Source organism: Pseudorasbora parva, chromosome 5 (genome assembly GCF_024679245.1).
Source record: "Pseudorasbora parva isolate DD20220531a chromosome 5, ASM2467924v1, whole genome shotgun sequence".
Taxonomy (NCBI): domain Eukaryota; kingdom Metazoa; phylum Chordata; class Actinopteri; order Cypriniformes; family Gobionidae; genus Pseudorasbora; species Pseudorasbora parva.
In genome coordinates, this window is record NC_090176.1 from 35,375,724 (window position 1) to 35,400,092 (window position 24,369).

The 24,369-nt window shown below is 38.1% G+C and overlaps 2 protein-coding genes across 2 annotated transcripts; one reads left to right on the forward strand and one right to left on the reverse strand.

The window, feature by feature from the left end:
- The first annotated feature begins 302 nt into the window (after positions 1 to 302).
- Positions 303 to 10,756, forward strand: coq10b (coenzyme Q10B). Its single transcript, XM_067444036.1, has 5 exons — positions 303 to 462; positions 2,561 to 2,713; positions 4,973 to 5,165; positions 8,559 to 8,660; positions 9,280 to 10,756. Exons 1-5 carry the CDS (start codon positions 362 to 364, stop codon positions 9,445 to 9,447), a joined length of 717 nt encoding a protein of 238 aa, XP_067300137.1. The 5' UTR covers positions 303 to 361; the 3' UTR covers positions 9,448 to 10,756.
- Positions 10,757 to 12,416: 1,660 nt separating this feature from the next.
- hspd1 (heat shock 60 protein 1) lies at positions 12,417 to 24,202 on the reverse strand. Its single transcript, XM_067444037.1, has 11 exons — positions 24,050 to 24,202; positions 22,193 to 22,368; positions 21,155 to 21,490; positions 20,849 to 20,944; positions 20,662 to 20,755; positions 20,412 to 20,580; positions 15,568 to 15,667; positions 15,179 to 15,424; positions 14,845 to 15,019; positions 14,566 to 14,744; positions 12,417 to 13,781 (listed from the first exon to the last, which is right to left on the reverse strand). Exons 2-11 carry the CDS (start codon positions 22,364 to 22,366, stop codon positions 13,623 to 13,625), a joined length of 1,728 nt encoding a protein of 575 aa, XP_067300138.1. The 5' UTR covers positions 22,367 to 22,368; positions 24,050 to 24,202; the 3' UTR covers positions 12,417 to 13,622.
- Between the last annotated feature and the right edge of the window lie 167 nt (positions 24,203 to 24,369).

Here is a 24,369-nt window from a genome sequence, read left to right on the forward strand (position 1 = left end):
TAGACTAAATGTATTTTCCTCAACCTTATCGTTTTTAACGTTTTTTCTTTCAGACTTATTAATGCTTTTACATTGTGTCCTCAAACAAATTTAGCTGTAACCTTTACTAACTATGCACTGTAGGTCGCGCAGTCTGGGCAACCCAATCCCGCATCCCGTGACAATTCTGCGCACGCAAACCTGCACAATTAAAACACTTACGTCAGTTGACTCACTATGTGACGGACGGAAGATTCAACCAATCAAACGCCAAGAAAAACAGCGTCAGCAAATGAGATCCTAGGGCGGGTCTCTGAGAAGGCTGGTCTTCGAGACGGGAAAAGAGTTCTCGACGGGAGGCGAAAAAAGAGGTGAAGTGAAGATGGCGAGAGGCTCCCGGTGTTTGAGGAGAGCGGTGGCGGAATGTATCAGAAACTTACCGTCCACAACCAGTCGAGAAACACCGGGCAGGAATGGAGTGAGGTAATTAACGACGGTTTAATGTTTCGCACGGTCTGTGTGCGGTTATGTGAAGATCGAAGTGATTAGTGAGAACTCGCGAGCTACTGACGATAGTCGGACGGTTAGTTTCGCTCTTACAAGTGGATACAATTGAAGGCCAACTTGACACGTTTGTGTTCATAAAACCTTTTTTTTTTGTCCAACAATGTTTTAATGCATTTGACGTACTCAAATAAGTGTGTAAAAAAACACTAACTTTCGGTAGGGGGTTGGAGGGAGTCACATATCTGGTTGCCAGATAAGTGACAGTGGCAAGGTTAAGATATTATGTAATTGACCAGGTGTAACTTTTTAACAAGAGCTTTTCTCATTTTTGGTACAACTGATTATCAACTGTATGAAGTTGGTGGTTATTCTAGTTTATTTATTTTATTAATATAGCCCCAAGCTCAGATGCAACCAAATGTTTTTTATACGGAGAAAAAACAAAAGTGTGAATTTTTTTTTCTTTTTTTTTTTCTTCTTCTTTTTCTTTCCTTTTTGGAAAATCTGGTCATCAACAGTTATTCGTGTTAGTTAAGATTGAATTATTTAATATAGGGCATATCAGATGCAATCACATTTTTTTATTGGGGAAATAACAAAATATGTTACAATCATTTCATTAATAATTCTTTCCAGACACCAAATATTTCTGCACAATATGTGACGTCACAAGCCAAGCAATGACGTTTATCACCTGTGGCCAGGGACCTAGTGTACCCATACCAAGTGCTGGGCAGCCAAGTGCTATAAATGCTTGGCATAAGGCCATTTAAAGTGTCTGTGGTCTGCACTGACATGAATGAATTTTGGTGCCGCTCTTTCCATTGAGGAGATATTGTGCCATTTTTAGAGCAAAGCCCCATCCCCTTGCGTTTCAGATATGTACGTGATTGATCTGACATACATCAGACACATTTAATGGAATGGAGTGTTACTACTGCCCTTGACTTGGTTATAGTGCAGTGATCACGCTCTTCTTTCGATTTATGTCTTGACAAATAGAGGGCAGCTTAACATATCATGGATTGCATATCTTATATTTCCTGTTAACCATGCTCCCACGGCATGAATGTGCAACTCCATAAGGTTTTGTAGTTAATGATGAACTGTTTGAATCAAGAAGTACACTTTCTAGTACACAACAGCTTTACGCAGCTTGTTTTGTGGATTGCTTGAGTGGTCTAATTTGTAAGGTTGGTTGCATCACAATTGGCATTTTTAAACTTGTCATTAGCATTTCAAAAGTTTGTCATTCAAAGCCTTTGTAAATTAAATTACCCAGCGCATAACAATTAAAACAATACAAGGAACTCCTAAATGCTACATTTTTACACAGAATTCCAATTGTACATACATTCTGTGCCACCACATCTTGGCTACATGTACTTATCACATGCTGTTTGGATTTTGGAAAGGTTGTTGACAGCTGGCTAACTTTTTTTTCAAATTCAGATCTTCAAAGTAACAAAGAGTCTCGATAATTATAATATCATTTATTAACTGTTGCTTTTATTTGTTAGGGATGCCTCAAGTAATATGTCTTAGTAATGTTGAGATTGACATGATCACTGAAAGTGATTCAGTGTGTTTACTGTTTATCAATGAAGGATTCATCAGACTGCTAGCTCGACAGTTTGTGAATCTTACTGAATGATTTGATAAAAGAACTGGCTTCAAAGAGTTGTTCATGAATTAGACTACAGTGGTTGTGCTATATGTTTGTGTGCAACCCACAAGGACAAATTAATTTTGCAGTAGTCTGTTTTTTGTTGTTGTCTGTAAACACATTTTTGGGATTAGATTAAGGCGAGCGAGCAGTTGTTTTCACTATTCTTAATCAAGGCTCTGTCTTGATTGGGAGTCCAAATCTTGTTAATTGCAAACAGCTATCTATATATTTCATAGATACACACTTATCTGACTTGTAGGAGTCGTCTGCTATCTTGAAACATCCAACAAGAAGATAGTGCCTAAATTATCCCACAAAGTATTTTGCAATGCCTCTACCTGTCTATGTATAGGTACTAAGTATGCTGTTGCTGAATGACATACTTTCACCCTGTTTTGTCAACAGATATCTGTCTTCATGTGGAATTCTGATGACCAGAGTGCCGCCCCTCTTCAGGGCTGTGTCAGGTCGGGCTGTGGTGGCACCTGCCAGGAGCTTCTTCAACTTCTCTGAGTCTTTCAACAAGAGGAAGGAGTACTCTGAAAGACGTATCATTGGGTATGTTTCCAACGAAGTTGGATATGATGCATGATCTGTTGCTATTTTTATTGAGGTCCATGATTACATTAGCCCTAGTGTCCTTGCAGATGTTGTTTATGTAACAGGGCATGGGAATATTTATTGTGTCAGCTTTCTAGGTATCTGGAGTTATTGGAGTATGGATCTGTACTTGTTATCTCGTGTCATCACAAGTTACTTAGGAATCGTTTCTGACAACTGATGCCTGAAATTTTAGAGCAGAGGACTAGCTTTCCTGCAGAATAGAGCCCCAGCATTTATGCAGCACATGTGCACATACAAAATGATGAAAAACTTGTCTACAGTATATGAAGTATGTTCTGTAGGTATGCAGATGCATAGTAAATGCATTACAGGACACACTACATCTGCCATGTTGGCATCCTCCTTTGAACCGTGTTTTCTTTAAACTTTGACATACTAACAAAAACCTAAACTATTTCCTTCGTTGTTACTTGAACTTGAAAAGAGCCATCTAGCTCACAGCTCCCCTCACCCCCTTATTCATATATTTATTCTGAAAAGCTTTAACATTTTTATTGAATACATTTGATGGTTTTCTTTCTTTCTTTTTATTAAATTTGATAGTTCCATTGGCCTTATGGAATAGCAAAATCTCTACATGTTGCAACTTTGCACACTCAAAGCATGCATTGTGGTATCCAGGTATTGTTCACCTTCTCAGATTTTGCTTACCATGTAGGAGTAATGTTGCGTTCCAGACGAGGTTGGACGTGGGAATATCCCAAATTAAATGTCCCACTTCAGACCCCAGTGAGTTCCAGGCAATCAGATGTCATTTTCACACGTTGACCGAATAATGTCGCCACCACTCAACAAGAGCATATTATGATTTTGTTTCAATTATGGAAAAAAAATAGAATACTTTTTGTTGAATACAAGCAACTTAAAATCACTCTGAAAACAGCAGACGATAAGCAAAAACAAAGGTATTGTTAAATAAACGTAATGTCTAATGGTAAAGTTTGTTTTCACATTTAAGCAGAACTTGCTGACATCTTGGAAGTGATGTCAAATGAAGCATCTCGCTGAGGTCGGGGTTGATTGATGGACCCTGAGTTCACAGGTCGAATGTGTGACTTTGAGTGCCATTCCAGAAGTTATTTCCAAGAACGAGGTGGGAAAAATCTAAATCTCGAGCTGTCTGGAACGCAGCATTAAAACTAGTCTTAAGAACTAACTTGTGCAACTAACAATTATCCAAGGAGTAATAAATCAGGCTTACTATTTTTTGAAATCAGATTAGAACAATCCAACTTTTTATGTCAGTCTACATTCAGACTAGATTCTATAGGACGATGGTTCTCCTGAGGCATAGTATTGGTATCCAGAAGGCTGTAAGGAGTGAACCATGAGATTCGCCATTGTACCCTTGCATTGAACCATACATTGCTTCAGGGGAAGTCCTTGTAATAAATGTACCGTCAGTAGCTTTGTATAAAAGCATGTTCTAAATGATTATGTGAATATCCAGGAAATAAACTAAGCACCCGTGTAGTCAGTGCATTTTCAAATGGTTTGATTGTGGCTTACAAGCAAATGGTGAGGGATATTTTATCTTATCTTTCATTTTTAACTTGTTCTTAACATGCTCTAAACTGAGGACGTGTCCACATTTACCTCTGATGGACCCCGTGTAAAAAAGTGACTGTAAATAGTGTTTGACCTTTCTTCTATCTTGATTCTGTTCTGGAGTGACTCAATCCCACACTGATACCTGTGCCATCATATCTGATTGGTTGTCTGAATCGACTATTAGAAACATGTTTCAGTGACAACCCTATCCATCCTCGTCTTTAGCAAACAACCTTTTGTTTGGGTGTTTGGAGTTATATTTAAATCATCCAATTTCCTTTGCAGAGGTTATGAGCTGCCATGCCCCTATAGTTTGATTTATAGGAAAGGTCATTGCACTCTTCAGACTATAAATGCAGATTCAGTGGTGTGACGTAATGGCTAAAGGAGCTCAGGGCTGGTAATCAGAAAGTTTATGAGCTATCACCATTGTGACCATGAGCACTTAACCCTGGACTACTCCACTGTATTCTGTGTACTGTAAGTCACTTTGAGTTAAAGTGTCTGCTAAATTACTACTTACCTGGGTAGAAAGACACCCCCCAAGAGATCTACTCCCAAAATAAAAGCAGAACAATTGGTGTTATTTACATAGAACATTATTATATTATCCTGGCTAACAGTCTTGTCTATGGCATGCAGGTACTCAATGCAGGAAATGTATGAGGTTGTGGCCAAAGTAGAAGACTACCTGCTGTTCGTGCCCTGGTGCAAGCGCTCAGACGTTGTATTCCGCCGCACAGGATTTTGCAAGGCCAAGCTGACTGTGGGCTTCCCTCCTGTGGTAGAAAACTACACCTCTCTCATTACTACAGTCCGCCCTCATTTGGTAAAGGTATGTACATCTTAATTTTTTATGAATTGATGGAAGTGGTTTAGTGGCATATACACTGTGTGCAGAATTATAAGGCACATTTATTTTCTGATTATATATTTTTTTTCCAGGCACATTTTACCGATTCAAAATCACATAAATCTTAACAACAACTATTCATTTTATTTATATATATATATAATTGTCTATGAAGGTTGGAAATCAAAAACACCTTATATTCGGGTGTGCAGAGTAGGGGGGACACGTAGGGCTTTGCGATATCTAAAATTAAAAAGGGTATCTCGATATAGTCAATTTTTACGATATTTGATATGTATCTCGATATATTTGCTTTAATAATATAATTGCTTTTAAATAAAAAAATGCCCCTATTAAATACAAAATATTTACGTTTACTGAACAGGTTGGGATGACCAACATCTTAAATCATGATAGGAGTAATTTAATATTTTTTTAAATGTACTTTTATAATTACAATATAGATTTTTTAATTTATCTTGTTTATTATTCTTTTTTAATAAGCAAAACATGCAAATTACTAAGGGTGACCCCTAATAGTCGAAGATTCGATGCATCGATATGCAGGACCGTATTCGACCACTGATCTCATGGTCGAATCTTCGCGGGTGTTATGAAACGAGGATCATACTATTTTGGCAATATGGGGGTGCTCAATATTAGTGTTATAAAGACTTGTCACGGCGCTGAGTGATCGCCCCTTTAAGGGCACTGAGCTTCGCACCGGACGCGCCGCGCCTTTAAAATTCGAACACATATACACCTACACCGATGGCGGCATTCGACGCCTGTCTGCGGCGATTAAATGTATATTTCCCTCAAATCGTGAATGTACGTGCTGATTTCACCCTGTGCTACAAGATACACTCATCGTGCAGCTCTTCTGTTAGAAGTCGATTGAAAATTGAGCTCGCGCGCGGCACATAATGTTCACGTCTGCCTGAAGTGAGATAACGTTAACTTTACCTGAGACACGGCACTGAGCTTCAGTCCGGTGTGCGACCCCCTTCAGGCACAATCGGCTTGAGAACGTGCATATAAACGCACTCAAAGTGTACTTTCTCTAGGCAGGTATTTTTTTAGGTTTATTTATCAAAATGTTCTTTTATATATTTGTGTGATGTTCTGTGTTCTCTAGGCAGGTATTTTTTTTAGGTTTATTTATCAAAATGTTCTTTTATATATTTGTGTGATGTTCTGTGTTTCCATCGCGGCTTTTAAATGTTATGAGAGAACGGTTAATTTACAAATGTGTAGTGTAGCCTAGTTTTGATCACTTTATTAAAAGTGGTGGCTGTGTGCCTAAGAAAGAGTGGTGGCTGTGTGTAAAGTAAAATAAAAATAGTCTTAGCCTCCTACTGACTATTGTCCTGCCTTTCCCAACCCCTTTATACCGTTTTTTTCCCCCCAGTCTATGGTTTACACACACACACACACACACACACACACACACATGATTCGACTATCGGTCGACTATAGAGAGTTCGAAAATTCTGATTCGAATGTGTAAATCCTTAGTCAGGGACACCCCTACAAATTACAAACAATATGATAAAAACAGTGCTTTATTTTCAGCTACAGTGGGTCCATTTAACAGTAGCAAGTCAAGAAATAAATCAAATATATAGACCCCTGAGGTGTAACAATATATGCATACCCCTGAGTTATCTGGTAACATTTTTTGGGAAAGTATGAATATATGAATACATGACATAGAAATGGCATGTGGGAGAGATAAGGAAGGCTGGCCAAAGTTGGAGGATGCGCCAGTGTCGTATAACACAGGCTTTACACCGCATGTGCAAGCATTGCGTTGGCAGGCCAGACGAAGTGTGAATGGAGAGAGGGAGTCGCGCACGCCCGTTGTGCATTCACACTGCTAGCATTTGTCTCGCGCAGCTGAACACGGCTCGTGTATTGCAAATACAGACGAATATCGACCATTCTGTCACCTTTTCAGGTGTTCTCCTCCGACACCTGTCATTCTCTTGCTTTGATTTATGATGGGCAGCATATCTACTGCATATGCAACCGTGTTCCACTCTGTCACAAACACACATGTATATAGCATGTTGTATACAAGTATAGTTCACATGATAAATGTAACATTAAAGTGAAAATTCTAGTTTTAATAATTTAAACAGGCTTTGAAGCTTGGGCAAAAAGCTGCACATGCTGAATTAAAGCTAAAGGTGCTTTTTGATCAAAATTGACATGATTACATGAAAAATGTTACGCCAATGTGTTGGACTCAGTAGACAGCGTAAGCAGAAGACAGCCAGTTAGGAAACAGCTTCTACATATAACTTTAAATACTGTATCCTAAATTGTGTATCCTAAAATGTGACCCTAAAACCGTGATATGAACCGAACCGTGGGTTTTGTGAGCCATACCACGCCTAGTGCAGTTATTTGTTATTTTCTTTTACAGAAAACTTTGCCATAAAAAGATATTCAACTCAGACTGAAAAGTCAAAAATGATTAAATGCTCATGAGAAGGATACAATAATAAGGCAATACAAGAAAATCTAAAATGGAGAACTTGTTCGTATATGCATTTACAATTACTATTTCTCAAAAAAATTGTGTTGGTAAGTACTTTGTGTATCCTTAAAACACCGGCAAAGATCATCTTCCTCTTCTACTTCTTTCAGCGTGCTTGCAGCTGAGTTCTGCTGACAACTGTGTGTCACTCCGTTGCTCTGATTGGTTGTAGGTTTATCTAATTAAAATACGCCCCATAATCTCAGCCCAATGGAGCAGTATCAGACTCTTTAATCTGACTCTGATTAATTCAACTAGAATTAAGTATGATAATGTCAGGCTAAGTTATAAGGCATGACAATTGACACTAGAAGATGGCACTGGAGACCAAAGGGTTCCTGATGGTTCATACTTAATTCTTCACCTTAATTTCTCAATTCTTTTGCAGTTGACATGTTACAGCGCCACCTGTTTTTGTCTGACCCTGCTGACCCACTGAGCATTTCAGTGTCAAATGATCATGCCTTAACTGCAATTTCTAGTATTGTATTAGTATTGTATCCTTCTCATAGTATTGTATCCTTCTCATTATCCTTCTCAATAATTTTTGACTTTTCGGTCTGAGGTAAATCTAATGTTTGGCTTATTTTATCTGTAAAAGAAAACGTGCCTAATAATTCTGCAAACGTGAATATAAGGAGTTTTTCATTTCCAGCCTTCATGAACAATTATATTTCACATATAAAGGATTAAATACAAAATGAATAGTTGTTATTAAGATTAATGTGGTTTGGAATTAGTAAAATGTGCCTGGAAAAAAAAATATTATTATATTTTGTTGATCGGGTGTGTGAGCTACAAGTCATTTCTGTCTGACTTTTGCTCTTAAGGCATCTTGCTCTGATGGGAAACTTTTCAATAACCTTGAGACGGTGTGGCGGTTCAGTCCTGGTCTTCCTGGCTACCCCCGCACATGCACCCTCGATTTTGCTGTGAGTATAACAAACACAAACAGGTTTATCATCCTCAAGTTAAGCTGCACTGACTTTGGGAGTGCTTTTGTACTCCCAATTCTTTTTAGTTTTTCTCAGCATATGTAGATGGAACGAAAAAATAGAGCTGAACCTTTTTAGCAGTCTTAAGTGTATTTAGTGTATATTGAATCTTTAATATTATGTCTGGAGTATATTTAGAGGTGTTTGCAGAAATTAAAAATCATTAAATAAAATAAAATAAAAAAGACTACTTTGCTTCTATTAAGAGGAAATTAAAAATCCACTCATTCCATAAAGCATTGTGAAAAATCTAAATAAATACGTTTGTGCCTTGATTATGGTATCCTAAAATTTCATAACAGTGGCTTTGCTGCAATGCTGAAACAAGATCAACCAATCAGTTTCATTGCTTCCGGTGTTTGACAGAGGCACATTTTTGTAATAATTTGGTTTATAAGTCGTCTCACTGACTTTTACACAACCTTGTACCATCATTTAACAACCTTAGAGCTTATGTTAGGTCTCTCTTGAAAGGTTTATGGGTTTTACTTGAGGAACTTTACTTGTGAGCTTTATTGTGAGCAGCCTGTGATTCCCTGCTTCTGTTTGTTCCTAGATTTCCTTCGAGTTCCGCTCGCTCCTGCATTCTCAGTTGGCCACCGTTTTCTTCGACGAGGTTGTGAAGCAGATGGTGTCAGCCTTCGAGCGGCGGGCGTCCAAGCTGTATGGCCCAGAGACACAGATCCCACGCGAACTCATGTTCCATGAGGTCCACCACACGTAGTTCATTCCACAGCTTCAGATGGATGGGGAGGGGGTGTCATTTAGGGAACTGGGGGTTTTATTGAACGCATACATTTAGAGTATTATAAAGACAGTCAGGAGAATGTGAACGCTGTGTGCCTGAATATCGTCAGTGCCTGGTCCAAACAAAAGAGCTGATTTAAACAAATGTTATGCTAAGAAACATATGGCTGGATCTTTTTATGGGGGGCTTGATTGTCCCCACTGAGCCCTGCCCCACTACCTCCATGTTAACTTTTTAAAACCCGCTGTCAATATGGCACCAGGAGCTGTATTTTTTTATATGAGGACCTTGACATGGTTTTAAAAACAGCTGCCAAAAACCATAAGGGCTTCACGAATGGCACAGTGGACAAAGGTCATGGGTTTCTTCGAAAGGACGTTATTTTGAGGTATTATGAAAGATTGTCCATCATGTTACACAGTTTATGTGACAGGTGAGTGATGTATTTATTTAAAAGCTTTTAGGTGATCCTTTAAGATTTCAAGAAAGGAATAAGGAGACTTAACTTGAGTGCATGCCTTACGTGCAGAAAACTGACAGATACTGCACCCAAATGCACATTAATCGCTATAAGGGTATCAAGGCTGCACGCCTTGTTGTGTTGTGTTGAACACTGTTGTGTTCTTGCATACCAGCACAGACAAGGGCTTGAAAAACGAACGGCTAACAAAAACCTACGCTGCCTTGCGTTATACAAATTTGCGCCATGTTTTTGTGGCTCCAGTTCACTCCTTCGATGGGAGCGAAATCTCTCATGATTTTAAGTGTCTATATTAAAGAATCCTTTTCTCTCCTAGAGGTGTGCAATATATTTGTATGTAGTTTTTAACAGACTGCTCACCCATCTACGATATCCACTTCTTCTAAAAGGGCCCAAACTCTGGGAACGGAGAACCTTTCCCAGAGCTCTCATCAGATTGTAGTGAGGTAACCGTCACCACCGACTTTTAAAGATTCCAATCCACACCCTGCTCGCATCATCATGCTTACTGCCTTTTTACAGAGAAAGTAACATTATTTATCCTTATCTTAAAAACATGTATGCGTGTATCCTATATTTATTTTGGTTATGGGTTAACCACGTGTACATATCTGATGTAAGACCACAGACTAAACTTCAGTGCACAAGTGAGCTATAAAAAACCGAATAATCTTTTTTTTCTTCTTCTCCTTTCTTTTTGGGATCTATTGTTTTGTTTTAATTGAGGTGTTTTAATGAGTGTGTTGTGGGTGAATATATATCCTGCCTGCATGGTTTATAAACTATTTTTATATGTAAAACCTAGCCTTGTGTCCGGTGTGGTTTGTGTTTTGTTTATCAACATATGGTTCAGACTAGTTTCTAAACTTAAAATAGGTTGATCATGTGAGGGTTAATATTAGAATGCTTCCAAGTAACCCTTTTTATGACCCCTAGTGGTCAGTGCCAGTGATGGCTCTAAAGATCTAATTACATCACACTGGCTGTTGCGATGGAATATTCGTGTCACACAATATACTATTTTTATTTTGGGGGCTGGGGGGGGGGGGGGGTTACATTATGTCTCAACTCTTACATTACATTAGAGTTGAGACATTTTACATTTTAAATGGTGATTTCGTATTGTTATAGAATACTACATTTCTAGTATTATTATTGAACAGAAAACGTGTAAAAAATACTGAAGTTTAATAGTTTTAGCATAATAGTATTATGTTATTTACAAACTTTGGCTCATTGAGGCAGTCATTTATTATCCTGAGAAGTTTTGGTAACTCTTTCTTTTACAGTGTCCTTGTTACATGTACTAACTAGTAATAAAAGTAAATTGTGTGTAATTGCTTGCAATTCACCCTAATTCAAACCCTAAATTCTTAATGAATATTACTCGGACGTAAAAGTATAAATTCACTGTAACAAGGACACCTTATTTAAAGTGCAACTGTTTTTTTGTGTGCAAAGTACAGGAACATTCTATTTATAAACAAAACTATTATATAGTATATTATACTAGTAATAAACACTATTAGTATAAACACTTATTGGTAACTGATTACTGAACATTATTAAAAATATTAAGTGTTACGTTATACTTGCTAACTGATCATTAATGTACATTCAGATAAAGTAATGAAGCTCACCCAGGTAGCATTTATTTAATTAGAAATAGAATAAAAAACTAAATGTATTATTCCTGTGATGGCAAAGCTACATTTTCAGCATCATTATTCCAGTCTTCACTGTCACATGATCCTTAAGATCTCATGCTAATATGCTGAATAATTGCTCGAGAAACAGTTTTTATTTTATTTATTTTTTTTTAAATAATACAAAAATGATTCTTACTAAACACAGACTTTTGAAAGGAAGTGTATAGGAACTACTAAACTGGATTAGTTTGGCCAAAAATTAAGTTCTGTCATTTACATCAAACCTGTTTAGAGATATTTATGTTTTTAATGCAGCTCTTTTAGATACAATGTTGAATTATCTGGTTGCCATGTGCTGTCAAGCTCCAAAAGTGTATCATCAATAAAAATCACATACCCTATAGTGAAGTTTGGATTTCAAACCAACATAATTTTCATGCAAATAATTACTTTAATAAGTCCTTAAAGTCAAGACTCGGCATGAAATCAGAATGAACCAATTTCTTCTTGTTCCTGATTTCTAAATATGTTCCTTGTTGCATCAGTGCATATTAAAAAGGAAACAAATGTTTGTCTTATAATCAAAACAGAACTTGCTTCATTTTCAGCTGATGTTCCTGCTGGTGTTTTGAGGGGTGTAGTCTAGAATGGAATGCCCACTTTTCACATTCCAATTCTTCAGTGGATGAAATAAAGTTGAGTGCTGTCTTACACTGACTTAAAATGTCTTTAGTCCTAGACAGGCCATCTCTATAACAAGTTCATTACTATTGTATGCCACTGAATGGCTAGGACATTGATGGGACAAAAAAATATTTCTTTGTGAACACTGAATTTTATTAAATAAAAAATACAGAATTAATGACTATATTGTACAAAACATTGTTGGATGATTGTTGCACATTCATAGAGAGAATGTAGCTTTAAAAAAAACAAAACAAAAACAAGTAATTCTCTTAATGAACAGCAGTTTTTCAAACACGATTGCGTACCACTAGACTACTCAAAAGTTAGATCTTTAGAATTAATTCACACTAATTTTATTCGGTATATTGTTGCGCATTTATTCTTGTATAGCCGTTTTAAAACTGCTGTGCAACAAGTTCACCCATCCCTCCACTCAACCTTCCTACAAACTCTTGTTGACCAAAAGATGTTTATCCCTCAGATTTTAAAATAATAGTTCACCCACAAATAAAATGGTCATCACTCACACACAAAAACATATTCACACATCTCTCAAGTCAATAAGGTCCAGTATTGTTTTGGACCAGTATTGTTTTGTTTCACAGTAAATAGAAAAAAGAAAAAGACGTACAGATTTGGAACAACATGGGGTGAATAAATGGCCATTTTCATTTTTGGGTGAACTATCCCTTTTGATGTTAAACCAGAAACAAAGTAAAACAGCAGAATTCTTCAAGAAGAAGTATTTCTATTCATTGGGAACCTTTTCAACAACTGAAAAGCAAAACAAGTACATGCTCTGTCAGGTTGTGTAAACTTTAAATGAGGGTTTTATTTTTTATATGAAACAATGAACAGTGTACAAAAAAAATTAACTGACCAGTGAATTGGATTTTTTTAAAGATACAACTGGACAATTTATAGTATTTTCTTGCTCACAAAGGCAGATGCCTGACTTTTTAAGCCCCTACAGAGGGTCTGATTTAGAACCAGCTATATCACACAATACAACAGCATGACTATGTAATTTGTTAAATGCACTTTTCCATTAGACATTGGTGAGCACAATGTTACAGATCAAAGGCGAACAGACTTATCCCTGGTCACATGAGAAGGAACTTGTCTTTAAAGAAGTAGGGTAACGTCTTCAGCCATGAGTAAAGAGATGAGATCGGACATGGTGGTGGAAGGATGGGAGACTGTAACGTCCATTTCTTTTGCTCCATGTTCAGACCACCAACACTCAGTTTCGGCAGGTTTTTCCAAGTCGAAGGGGAGGGGCAAATCATGTCCCCTGCCCACAACCCTTCCAACTAAAGTCAGTGCAGATCGGTTTAGAATCCCATGCCACCCATTCCGCCCATGCCTCCCATTCCACCCATTCCTCCAGCCGGCGCGTCCTCCTTCTCCTTCGGTAACTCGGTGACAACAGCCTCAGCAGTAGACAGCAGAGATGCAACACCTGCGGCGTCTAGCAATGCTGTCCTCACAACCTGCAGGGGAGACAAATTTCATTTTAATAAAAGCATTGTGTTTTTGTTAGGGATGCACAGATGTTACAATTCAGGCAGATAATAAATAAGCCAATTATTTTCATGTTATGGCCAAAAACTGGTAAATAGCAAATATTAAAATGCATTACTATTTTGTCTAAATTGAAGACAAAAATAAATTGAAATGCTGCAAATGAATTTGGGCAATACAATAGAATGTATTGGGCATCACAATAAACGTGTACATATTATTTAAAGTATATGGTCAGTGCAATTTTTAAAAAAATTTTTTTTAAGAATTATAGCAAGGACTCAACAAACATCAATTGACATTAAACACTTTTATAATGCCATAACAGATTGTTTATTTCAGATTAATGCTGTTCTTTTGAATCATCCAGAAAAAAATGTATCCGAATTTCCATAAAAATATTAAGCAGCACAGTGTTCAACATGGATTATAATAATAAATTATTCTTGAGCACCAAATCAGCACATTAGAATGATTTCTGAAGGATCATGTAATGCCGAAGACGTTAAATTTAGCTTTTTGAGAACTAATGATTCTCAGTTGTTCCTGCAATTACTGCATTATTTTTACTGATTAAAATAAATGCAGTATGGGTCAGCATAAAACAAACCTTTGAAAAGGTAGTATGTATAATCCCAGCCAATATGGTCACGATATATTGAACATGTCATATTAATTTAGAAACGGTGCTCTGATAGATTTGTTACTGATTTAAACAAATAACTTCTAAGTTTGTCAACCACACATACACACCTTTGTGGGGTCAATAATGCCTCTTTCGACCATGTTGACATATTCTCCAAGCATAGCATCATATCCAATCTCTGGAGTGCCCTGCAAGATCTTCTCCACCACCAGAGAGCCTTCAACTCCTGCATTCTTGGCAATGGTCATTGCAGGAATACGAAGAGCTCTGCGAATAATGTCGATACCTTGAAGAGCAAGAAAACGAAAAGAAAAACAGTCCGTTTTAAAAAGTTAACACAGGGCTATTTCTTTCAGGGGCTGTAGGATGAGATCTCCTGTCCCTACCAATCTTCTGATCGGAATTGGCTGGCTTGATGTTCTCGAGGGCTGGGATGCAGCGAAGCAGGGCACATCCTCCTCCAGGAACGATTCCCTCCTCCACAGCAGCTCGAGTGGCATTCAGCGCATCTGTAACACGGTCTTTCTTCTCATTCACTTCAACGTCACTTGTTCCACCAACCTAACAAAGAGCATGGTTATTTTTTGATGACAGATAAATACATTCAACTAAGCTACATGATTCCTGCTTTCATACTTTAGCTACATGATTCCTGCTTTAATACCTAAGCTACATGATTCCTGCTTTAATACCTTAGCTATATGATTCCTGCTTTCATACCTTAATCACAGCCACTCCATCAGAGAGCTTGGCCAGACGCTCGTTGAGTTTCTCCTTCTCGTAGTCACTGTTCGTGCTATCCAGCTGTTCAGCAATCTCATTTACACGCTTCTCAATGGCTGATGGATCACCGCGGCCTTTTAGAAGCATTGTGTCATCCTTTGTCACAATGACCTCGCCGACCTTGCCAAAGTCATGGGACTGGATATCCTCAAGGGCCAGACCCATAGCATCATCACCAAACACCTGGAAACGGTTCAGGGGTGTTAAAAGACTACTTCATGATATGATACACGTCACAATACAATATACTATTGCATCATATAAGCAAGACATTTTAATAAGTTAATTTATAATCATGAATACAAATGAAGATCTTAGGAACATACTGTGCCTCCAGTGGAAACTGCCATATCCTGCAGCTGGTTCTTCCGGTTGTCCCCGAATCCTGGAGCCTTGACTGCCACGACCTGAAGTCCAACCTTCAACCTGTTGGTGAGATTTAGCATTGACCTTTAACCCAGAACCTTTAAATAACAGACTTGATAACAAAGAAAAAAAATGACCATCCATAACAAAAAAAAAAAAATAACAAAAAAAGCAGTTTCCACCAAAATACTAATATTACTACAGCACTTACACTTTTTTATTTTATATATATATATATATATATATATATATATATATATATATATATATATATATAAAAGGGCTGTCAACGTTAATGTATGCAATTAATTTAAAGTTGGTAACGCGTTAAAATAATTTTAAGCAAATAAATTACAGAAGTAAGTGAAGCTGCGACATTAACGTAAATTTGCATCACTCAGTCGATCATAGAAGTCGAGAGTTTATCAATCACACTGAACATCTGCACCTGTAACCCTGGAGGAAATTTCCATTCTAGCTATTTAATCGATTCTGCGTTTGTGATTTTACAATCACAACTGCGATTCTGTTTGTGAGTTTAAGCCATTAAACTCTCTGAAAGAGTTCAGTGATACAGTAATCGAAATCATTCAAACAGTCCAAAACAGTGCTAATGTAAAGAAGGCCAGGCTGATTAGGCTACATCAGAAAATAGAGACTCAGTACGTTTTAGTGAATTGTTTAGCGAACAGTGTGATTTGCTTTAAAACACAAGCTGTCGTATTCTGCAATTGTTTCTGTAGAGCACAATGTGTCGTACAGGAAGCACGTGAGAGACTTTTATTGATGCACAGAGAACGCGTGCGCACTCTCGATCACTGATCTCACGCAGCATTCATGTACATTTCAGTACATTCGCGTTGTTTCCACACACACTCAGGAAGGATGTTTGATTTGTCACGTGTGAACATTAATGATGACCGGTTCGCGAACGAATAGTTCGTTTGAACCGGTTCTTTTAAGTGAATAGTTTGTAAGACTGAAAAAACTATAAATGCCGAAATGTCTAAATGAGGAACAAGGACTCTCTGAGAAGATAAACGAAATTAACATCTGAACTGCCCCTCACACACCACTGGAGACGCAAGTCTCACCTCACTATCAGCTAATCTAAATCTTTCCCTGTTGACCCCCTCTCCCCCAATTGCTTCCCTCTCCCATGCTGAGATCACTGAAAATACACACAAAATCTCTCTCTTACAATGTCAATCCACACGATAGTATTATATGCGTTTGATATCATTTAAAATGTCTCAGTGCGACTGGTACAAATATCTCAACTCCACAGAAGTTAACCAAAAGATAATGAATGTTTAAAGAGTTTAGCAATATCTTGTCTTAGTATGGTGGGTGTGGCTTTCAGCCATTTGGCCTTCGCATCAATACAAGTCTTGATTAATGCAAATTCCCATTGTAAACTCTTGTTTACATTTGAAAGAGTTTGTACATTTGTTTCTGGGTATTTAAGGGAATGTTACAAAGAGCTCAGGGCTTGACATTTTAAACAGGTCAGCCCGTAACGCTGGATGTCTCAAGATAGCCAGCATTATGTAATTTTCAGAAGTCTACATTTCATTCTTTACTTCAGAGTATTTGATGTTATATATGGATTACCTTTGAATTGATTATGTAATTGGCTTTATACATTTATCTGACTGTTAATAAATTGTTACACTTTGATTGATTCTGACTTGCTCTGGAATTATTCAGGTTGGGTATAATTTCAACAAAGGGTTAAACGGAATAATTAAATGTGTACTTAAACTATTAAATATAATGACCAAATAACCAATTGGCATTCTAACCTAAATTCTAAATTATGATTCAACGGAGTCAGATAAAGAGAAATTTGAATAAAACCCCTTTGCCCCACCTTCACCCGCCGATCATTAGCCTCCATTGGGACGATTTGGGCGGCCTTACAAGTTCACCAAATCAGACTAAACCGTTCCAAACAGTTCACATCTCTAGTAAGCATTAATCCACACATTTCTAAGGTTATTCACTTTTTGACGTGTCTGACTCTAAATAAACCGGTTATTTGGTTAACCGTATACTGACTTAACCTACTATTAAGAGAGAACTGATGATGATGATGATAATGAGTAGCAGAGCCGATGATATGATGAGCAGGCGTGCAATGTCCATTTTAGATAAAATGTCTAAAATGAAAAAAAAATCTTGTTGTTGTTGCTCTGTACACATACTATTCACTGTGATGAATTCTGCTCAGGTGTGTACAAATGTATTATATAATAGAATTATATGAACTCCTTATATTTGGTTTCCTTTTGGAGTCTCCAATGATCCTTTTGAAGCTTGCCAAAAATACAATTTTGTGAGAATCACCCCTCAATCTGATTGTTTACTTTGGTTATGGCAAATTATTACAAACTTAATGGCCCTCATTTATCAATCTTGCGTAGAAACTGGTGTATATGTTGGCGTAAGATTATGCTTACACTCCTCTCACCGCCTGATTTATGAAGATGTGCGCACCTCTGCAATCCAGGTGTACGCAATACCTGCCCTTGATAAATGCGGCGGCTGAAAACGATCGTCATTAGAATAACACGCCCCTATATATTCAAGTCTCCGCCTCCCCCAAGGCCTTAATTTTACGCCATGGATACACGGAAGACGGCAAAGAAGCGAAACTTCTCCGACGTGGAGATCGGGCGCGTCTCAATCATCTCACTAGTCAGGGCACTGATTAGGACATAAGTCAATGGGCTGACTCCCTGATCAGTGCCCTGACTATTGAGATGATTGAGACTCGTCCATCAAGACCATCAGGGAAGTGGAAAAAAGCTAAATTGTTTTATTTGAGAGTTTAAAGAGTGGGAATAAAGGCACCTGCAAAAACAAAATGTGGGCCTAAATTAATAGGCCTACTGTTAATAGTGTGGAGGTTGAGAAGCGCACTCCAGCAGTTTAAATAGCTGTTTGGATGAGAAGTTATCACAATGCATTATTTTACAGAACATGTTTTGAAACAATTAGCATTTAATTTCGTACCACGGCACATGTAGGCTATTACATTTGGGTGTACGATAGTGATGATGATGTGATGTCGAGTACCATTCATTCACATTAATAACTGAATGACAATTTGTAAGATTCTTATTATTATTATTATGATTTTTATTATTAATGACGCGTATTGTTATTTAGAAGAAGAATGTCGTTATTATTTATTTTATTATTATTATTGTTTAAAAGAAGAAGAATGTAATTTTTATTATTTTGTCAGTCTGAATTATTTTCAGTCCCAGTCCGTGCGCAGCTGCCGGGCCAGGCGGGCATGAACCGTCAGGTAAAGCGCACAGGCTCGCGACTGGAGGAATACATGCCTACAAATCAGATGCTTTGGTATAGTCACACAAATTAAACATTGAAGTCCATGTTGCACAAAAATAAACACTGAAGTTTATAATTACTATGTTGTTGTTTTTTAACAGTGGGTCATATAGCATATCTTTGTCAGTGTGTTTTGTGGTGTTAGGAATGGTTTTTCTGCGCATTTTCCCACTAACTCAAACGTGCATACACCACCTCCTGAGCTGGCGTAGGATTTAAGCGTGCCGTACGCCAACGTCCATATTGATCAAATTTAAAGTCACCTTGGGTTTGGGTGTACGCAAGGTGTACGCTGGAAATTGGGTGTACGCACTTTTGATAAATGAGGGCCAATGTGTTTAGTAAGATAAATGGCGACAACTTAATTTCACAATAAGCATGCGATTAATCACAACACAGGTGCGATTAATCACGCTTTAAAAATATATTCTATTGACAGCCCTTACCGTATTTTCCGGACTATAAGTCGCACTTTTTTTCATAGTTTGGCTGGTCCTGCGACTTATAGTCAGGTGCGACTTATATATCAAATTTAATTCATACTGACTGACAAGAATAAACATATAGCCGCGAGAATGCGCTCTATGCTGCTCCTGTAGCCTAATATTTACTTATAGACAACAACTTAGAAAGACTGAACACAAACAAAATCCTCCCATAAAGAAAATCTTATTCTGCAAAATACAAACAGCATGTAGTAAAATATGCAGCGGAGAACGATTCTCACAGCGTTCGTCTCGCGCGGCAGAGCCTCTCCCGGCAGAGAGTTCAAGCCTCTGTGGACTCGTTCCTTCAGCTCTGGCCATCTTGCTTACAGTCCGCAAGTAGATTTCTTTTTCTTCTTCATCACAATTAAAGTAACCTCTGCTTTTCGCCAGTCCCTTACAAGTTTCTCACTCACTTCAAACTTTCTTTCTTCTGCTCGGGTTATGCAGTGAAGCGGGCACGTCGGCACGAGCGAGTGCACGCGAGCAGGTGCTCGCATGCGCGCGCGGGTGCTCGCGTGCTCGCATGCGCGCGGCTCCAGCTCTGCCCTAATGCGACTTATAGTCCAGTGCGACTTATATATGTTTTTTTCCGCGTCATGACGCATTTTTTGACTGATGCGACTTATACTCCGGAGCGACTTATAGTCCGGAAAATACGGTATATGGTTCTCATGGATCTAATTTATTCAACAACAACTTTTGTGAGGGACAATCTCATTAAAAATATAAATAAAAGTGAATTCCTTTTAATAGTAATTTAAAGGAGTTCCCATAATCAAATATCTAATACTATATCTAAAGTATTTTTATGAAAAACATGGTATTATGTGTGAGGGATGCCAATCAAAACCAGTCAGTACATACTTCTTTTTTTTTTTTTAAAGTTCCATTTAAATAAAACCATATATATATACACATTTCTTGTGGACTTGTGCGAATATGTTTGAGAAACAAACCTGTTGAGGACCAGAGTGCTGAGTGCCTCTCCATCCACATCTTCAGCCACGATGACCAGAGGCTTGCGATGCTGGTTGGCAATTTCCAGAGCTGGTACTATGCTCTGTACGCTGGAGATTTTCTTCTCACTCAAAAGCACGTAAGCATCCTGGAACTCACACTTCTGGCCTGCAAGCAGAGAATAAACGCTGTTGTCATTCTAGCCTTAATACTGGTGCAGACACATGACCTTTAACACAAAATACACACCTTTAGAGGTATTGATGAAGTAAGGAGAGATGTAGCCACGGTCAAACTTCATGCCTTCAATGATCTCAAGCTCATCATGTAGGGTTTTACCATCCTTTAAAAAAGAATAACAGTTTGAGTCAGATATTTTAAGGACTAAACCATCATTCCATCCGTACTAAATACTACTTTCACTGTAGCAGCCTACCTTCACTGTAATAACACCCTTGCGTCCAACTTTCTTCATTGCATTGGAGATGATGTTACCAACTTCAACGTCTCCATTGGCAGAAATAGTGGCCACCTATATCAAAGAAAGATTGACAGAAATTAGTCAACATTTAGGACTACATACGTACTACCAAAATGACCTGTTTTTAGTATTACTTTTTTTTTTTTGAAGTCCCGCCTTGCATTTTTTCAAGTTTGAGAAGTTGTTTTACTTGGATATACATTACAACAGGCAAGAAAAAAAATGATTGCAACTTCTATTTCAAGTCAAATTTAATTTTACCTGAGCAATTTCCTCTGGTGTTGTAACTGGCTTGGAGAGTTTCTTGAGTTCATTGATGATTTCTTCCACCGCCATCATGACTCCTCTACGGATCTCCACAGGGTTTGCACCTTTGCTGATGGTGTCAAATCCCTCCTTGGCAATAGCACGGGCCAGTACCGTTGCGGTTGTAGTGCCGTCTCCAGCCTCTTCGTTAGTGTTGTTAGCCACGTCCTGTACCAGCCTGGCCCCGATGTTCTTATACCTATCTTTCAGGTCGATACTTTTGGCAACTGTGACACCATCTTTGGTGACTTTGGGGCTTCCCCAGCTCTGCTCAATGATAACGGTGCGACCCTGTGGGAAAGAGGCCAATTTAGTTGTGTTTGTTCCATTAAAGGTCCTGTTCTTCGCGATTCCATCTTTCAAACTTTAGTTAGTGTGAAATGTTGCTGTTGGAGCATAAATAATACCTGTAAAATTATAAAGCTCAAAGTTCAATGCCAAGTGAGATATTTTATTTAACAGAAGTTCCCTTTCAAAGCCTACAGCAAACAGCCGGTTTGTACTACACCCCTGCACTTCCTTGCTTGAATGACGTCACTAGAACCGTTTGTTGACTAACCCTCCACCCACAAGAACACGCAAAATAAGGGGCATAGTCTTGTTGCTCTCTCACGTGGAGAAGAGCGCGCATTCAACGCTTGCATCTCCCCGTTATGGTAAGAGGCGGGACCTTTCCGGGCAAAGTGAGCTAAGCTGCTGTCCAATCACAACACGGGAAGCGCTGGCCCAATCAGAACTCGTTACGGGTTTCTGAAGGAGGGACTTCATAGAACAAGGAAATCATCAGGCCGTTTTTAGGACAGAGGAAACAGCGCTGTACAGATAAGTAAATTGTGTGAAAAATACTGTGTTTTTTTACACGCGAAACATGAACTCATGTTATATTGCACACTGTATAACATAATCAAAGCTTCGAAAACACGCGAAGAACGGGACCTTTGATGACTACAAACTTGTCTGTTGTTTATCTAGAAACATGTCAAATTAGCATACCTTTGGTCCCATGGTGACAGCCACAGCGTCAGCCAAAAGGTCAACACCCTGAAGCATGAGGGCCCGGGCATCTGCTCCAAACTTCACGTCCTTGGCATACGCACGAGTCAGGTGTGGGGCCAGCGCCCTGCACACTGGCCTCATCTGTTTCATTACACTGGGTAAACGCAGCATTTCTAAAAGAAAGAGCAGAAGGCATAACATTCAATTTAAAAAAATAAAAAATAAAAAAAGAGAGAGAGAAAAAAAAACACTCCAATCCTTAAAACTAATGGTTCACAACCTTTTTGACTCAAAAGCCAAATGACAACCCCCATTGTCCAAAAATTTTTCTCAAGGGCCCCTTTTCCAGTTAACAATTACTGCTTTCTGTATTTTAGAGCTTGGCATAACTAGACAAAATGCATATTCTTTTTAAACATGCCCACAAGATTTTGTTAATTTACATGACTTTAGAAAAAAAAAAAAACACTTTCAGAATGAGCATCTCATTTACAGGTTTTTAAATGCTAGTTCTACAATTAACGTTATATATATAATTTAATTTTTAGTTGTTTTGTCTTTTGTTAGTCACCGTTGGAAATGTGCCTGGGCCCCCTAGTTTCTAAAGGGACAGTTTGCTGTTAATTTATTCACCCTCAAGCCATCCAGATGTAGGTAACTTTCTTCCCCTCAGTAGTAAAGATTTTTAGCTGAAACCATGGTCCTCGGTGATTCACATAGCTAAAGTCAATGGGTGCCATCACTTTGAGATTCAAAAAAATGTGACAGAAAAAAAAACTTGGATGGCCCGAAGGTTAGTAAATTAACAGCAAATGTTCTTTTTTGGGTAAACTCCCACCTTTAAGAACCATTCATTTTAGACCAACATGTAGCCCCGCCCAAAACTAACGGCATTGGTTGAGGTTGGCAGACAGCCGTTTCTGATTGGCAAACAGTCACCGACAGCACTCTTTTTCTTACTTTTTTGATTTACAGAGCCTAGACACATACTACTGTGATTTGTCGATTCAGAGATAAATAAAAACTTTAACAAGTATCTTAATTTAATTAAGTCACTGAAAAAAACGTCTGTTGTCGAGGTCACATGAAACCTCAGATTCCAAATATTAGACTTTGCCCCCCGCTGGCCCTTGAATGGATTACAATGCCCGACTCATTCATTCGTTAACCTACTCTCCTTCTAAAATATTATAATGTATTTAGAAAGAAAAAGAAATCAAAAGCGGAAAAAATGTTTTAAAAAGCAGAGCTAAAAAGGTAAACTAAACTTAAATGTGTTCACTACATAGGTTCACTCAGACGACTATAGATGCAGCGAGTCCCTCATCTAAGTTACCCCACGTGTGTTCAGGGCGTCCGTCACAAGGTCAAAATTACTCGCGTCACGACAGAGACGGAAATGATCCCTTTCATCTCCATGAGTTCACGTTACTTCCCGGCGTATTCCTTCTGTTTTATTAAAAAATACCTATTGTAGCCCTGACACCGATTATGTACTATCCTTAGGCCTCATGCATAGAATTTGTTAGCATGCGAGCTATCATCACTATATTTCACTCAAGACTACGCTTAACTTGTTTTGCTAGTAAAACAATAACGTTAGTCAATGCAGCAGATATAACACTGCAATATAACTGTTAAGCAGTGCATATGATGTACGAAACACGTTTGTTACTCTAATGCCGGTTATTCTGATAACAAACTGACAGTTCTAACGTTACATGATGATGTTACGTATCTGCCTGTTTGAGCTCATAATTTTCATTTTTATATTACCAGACCAGTAAAAAGCAGTATGCAATGTAATATGCTCATATTCTTTTACAAAGGAGAATAATGTTCTAAATGACTTACTGCAGAGTGGTCTGGAGGTTGAAGGGATGCGCGTGACCGTCAGTACAGAAGACTGAATGATACAAGGAGAGGAGCCGCTTTAGAGCTGCTGCAGTTACACTTTACGCACATGTGTTCTTCATCCGGGTAACCTCCGCGCTGCCCTGACATCTGAATAATTTAACAATCTCATGATAGACAGGCGTTATTCGCTTTAAAATACATGTGCGCTTTCATTTGGTTTTTGCCTCAATGGCATTGAATATATTTATTCGATACTGAGGGAAAATACACACAAAATATACTAATATTGGTCCTTAAATTGTTAGTATGCTCGTTCC

What these genes read in the sequence shown, in the direction of transcription:
- coq10b (XM_067444036.1), top strand. Translation starts at nt 362, where the DNA reads ATGGCGAGAGGCTCCCGGTGTTTGAGGAGAGCGGTGGCGGAATGTATC. An exon ending in CCGGGCAGGAATGGAGTGAG is followed by an intron (nt 463 to 2,560) that starts GTAATTAACGAC and finishes TTTTGTCAACAG; the next exon opens with ATATCTGTCTTCATGTGGAA. An exon ending in TCCGCCCTCATTTGGTAAAG is followed by an intron (nt 5,166 to 8,558) that starts GTATGTACATCT and finishes TTTGCTCTTAAG; the next exon opens with GCATCTTGCTCTGATGGGAA.
- hspd1 (XM_067444037.1), bottom strand. Translation starts at nt 22,366, where the DNA reads ATGCTGCGTTTACCCAGTGTAATGAAACAGATGAGGCCAGTGTGCAGG. An exon ending in AGGGTGTTATTACAGTGAAG is followed by an intron (nt 20,756 to 20,848) that starts GTAGGCTGCTAC and finishes TCTTTTTTAAAG; the next exon opens with GATGGTAAAACCCTACATGA. An exon ending in CAATTCCGATCAGAAGATTG is followed by an intron (nt 14,745 to 14,844) that starts GTAGGGACAGGA and finishes TTGCTCTTCAAG; the next exon opens with GTATCGACATTATTCGCAGA.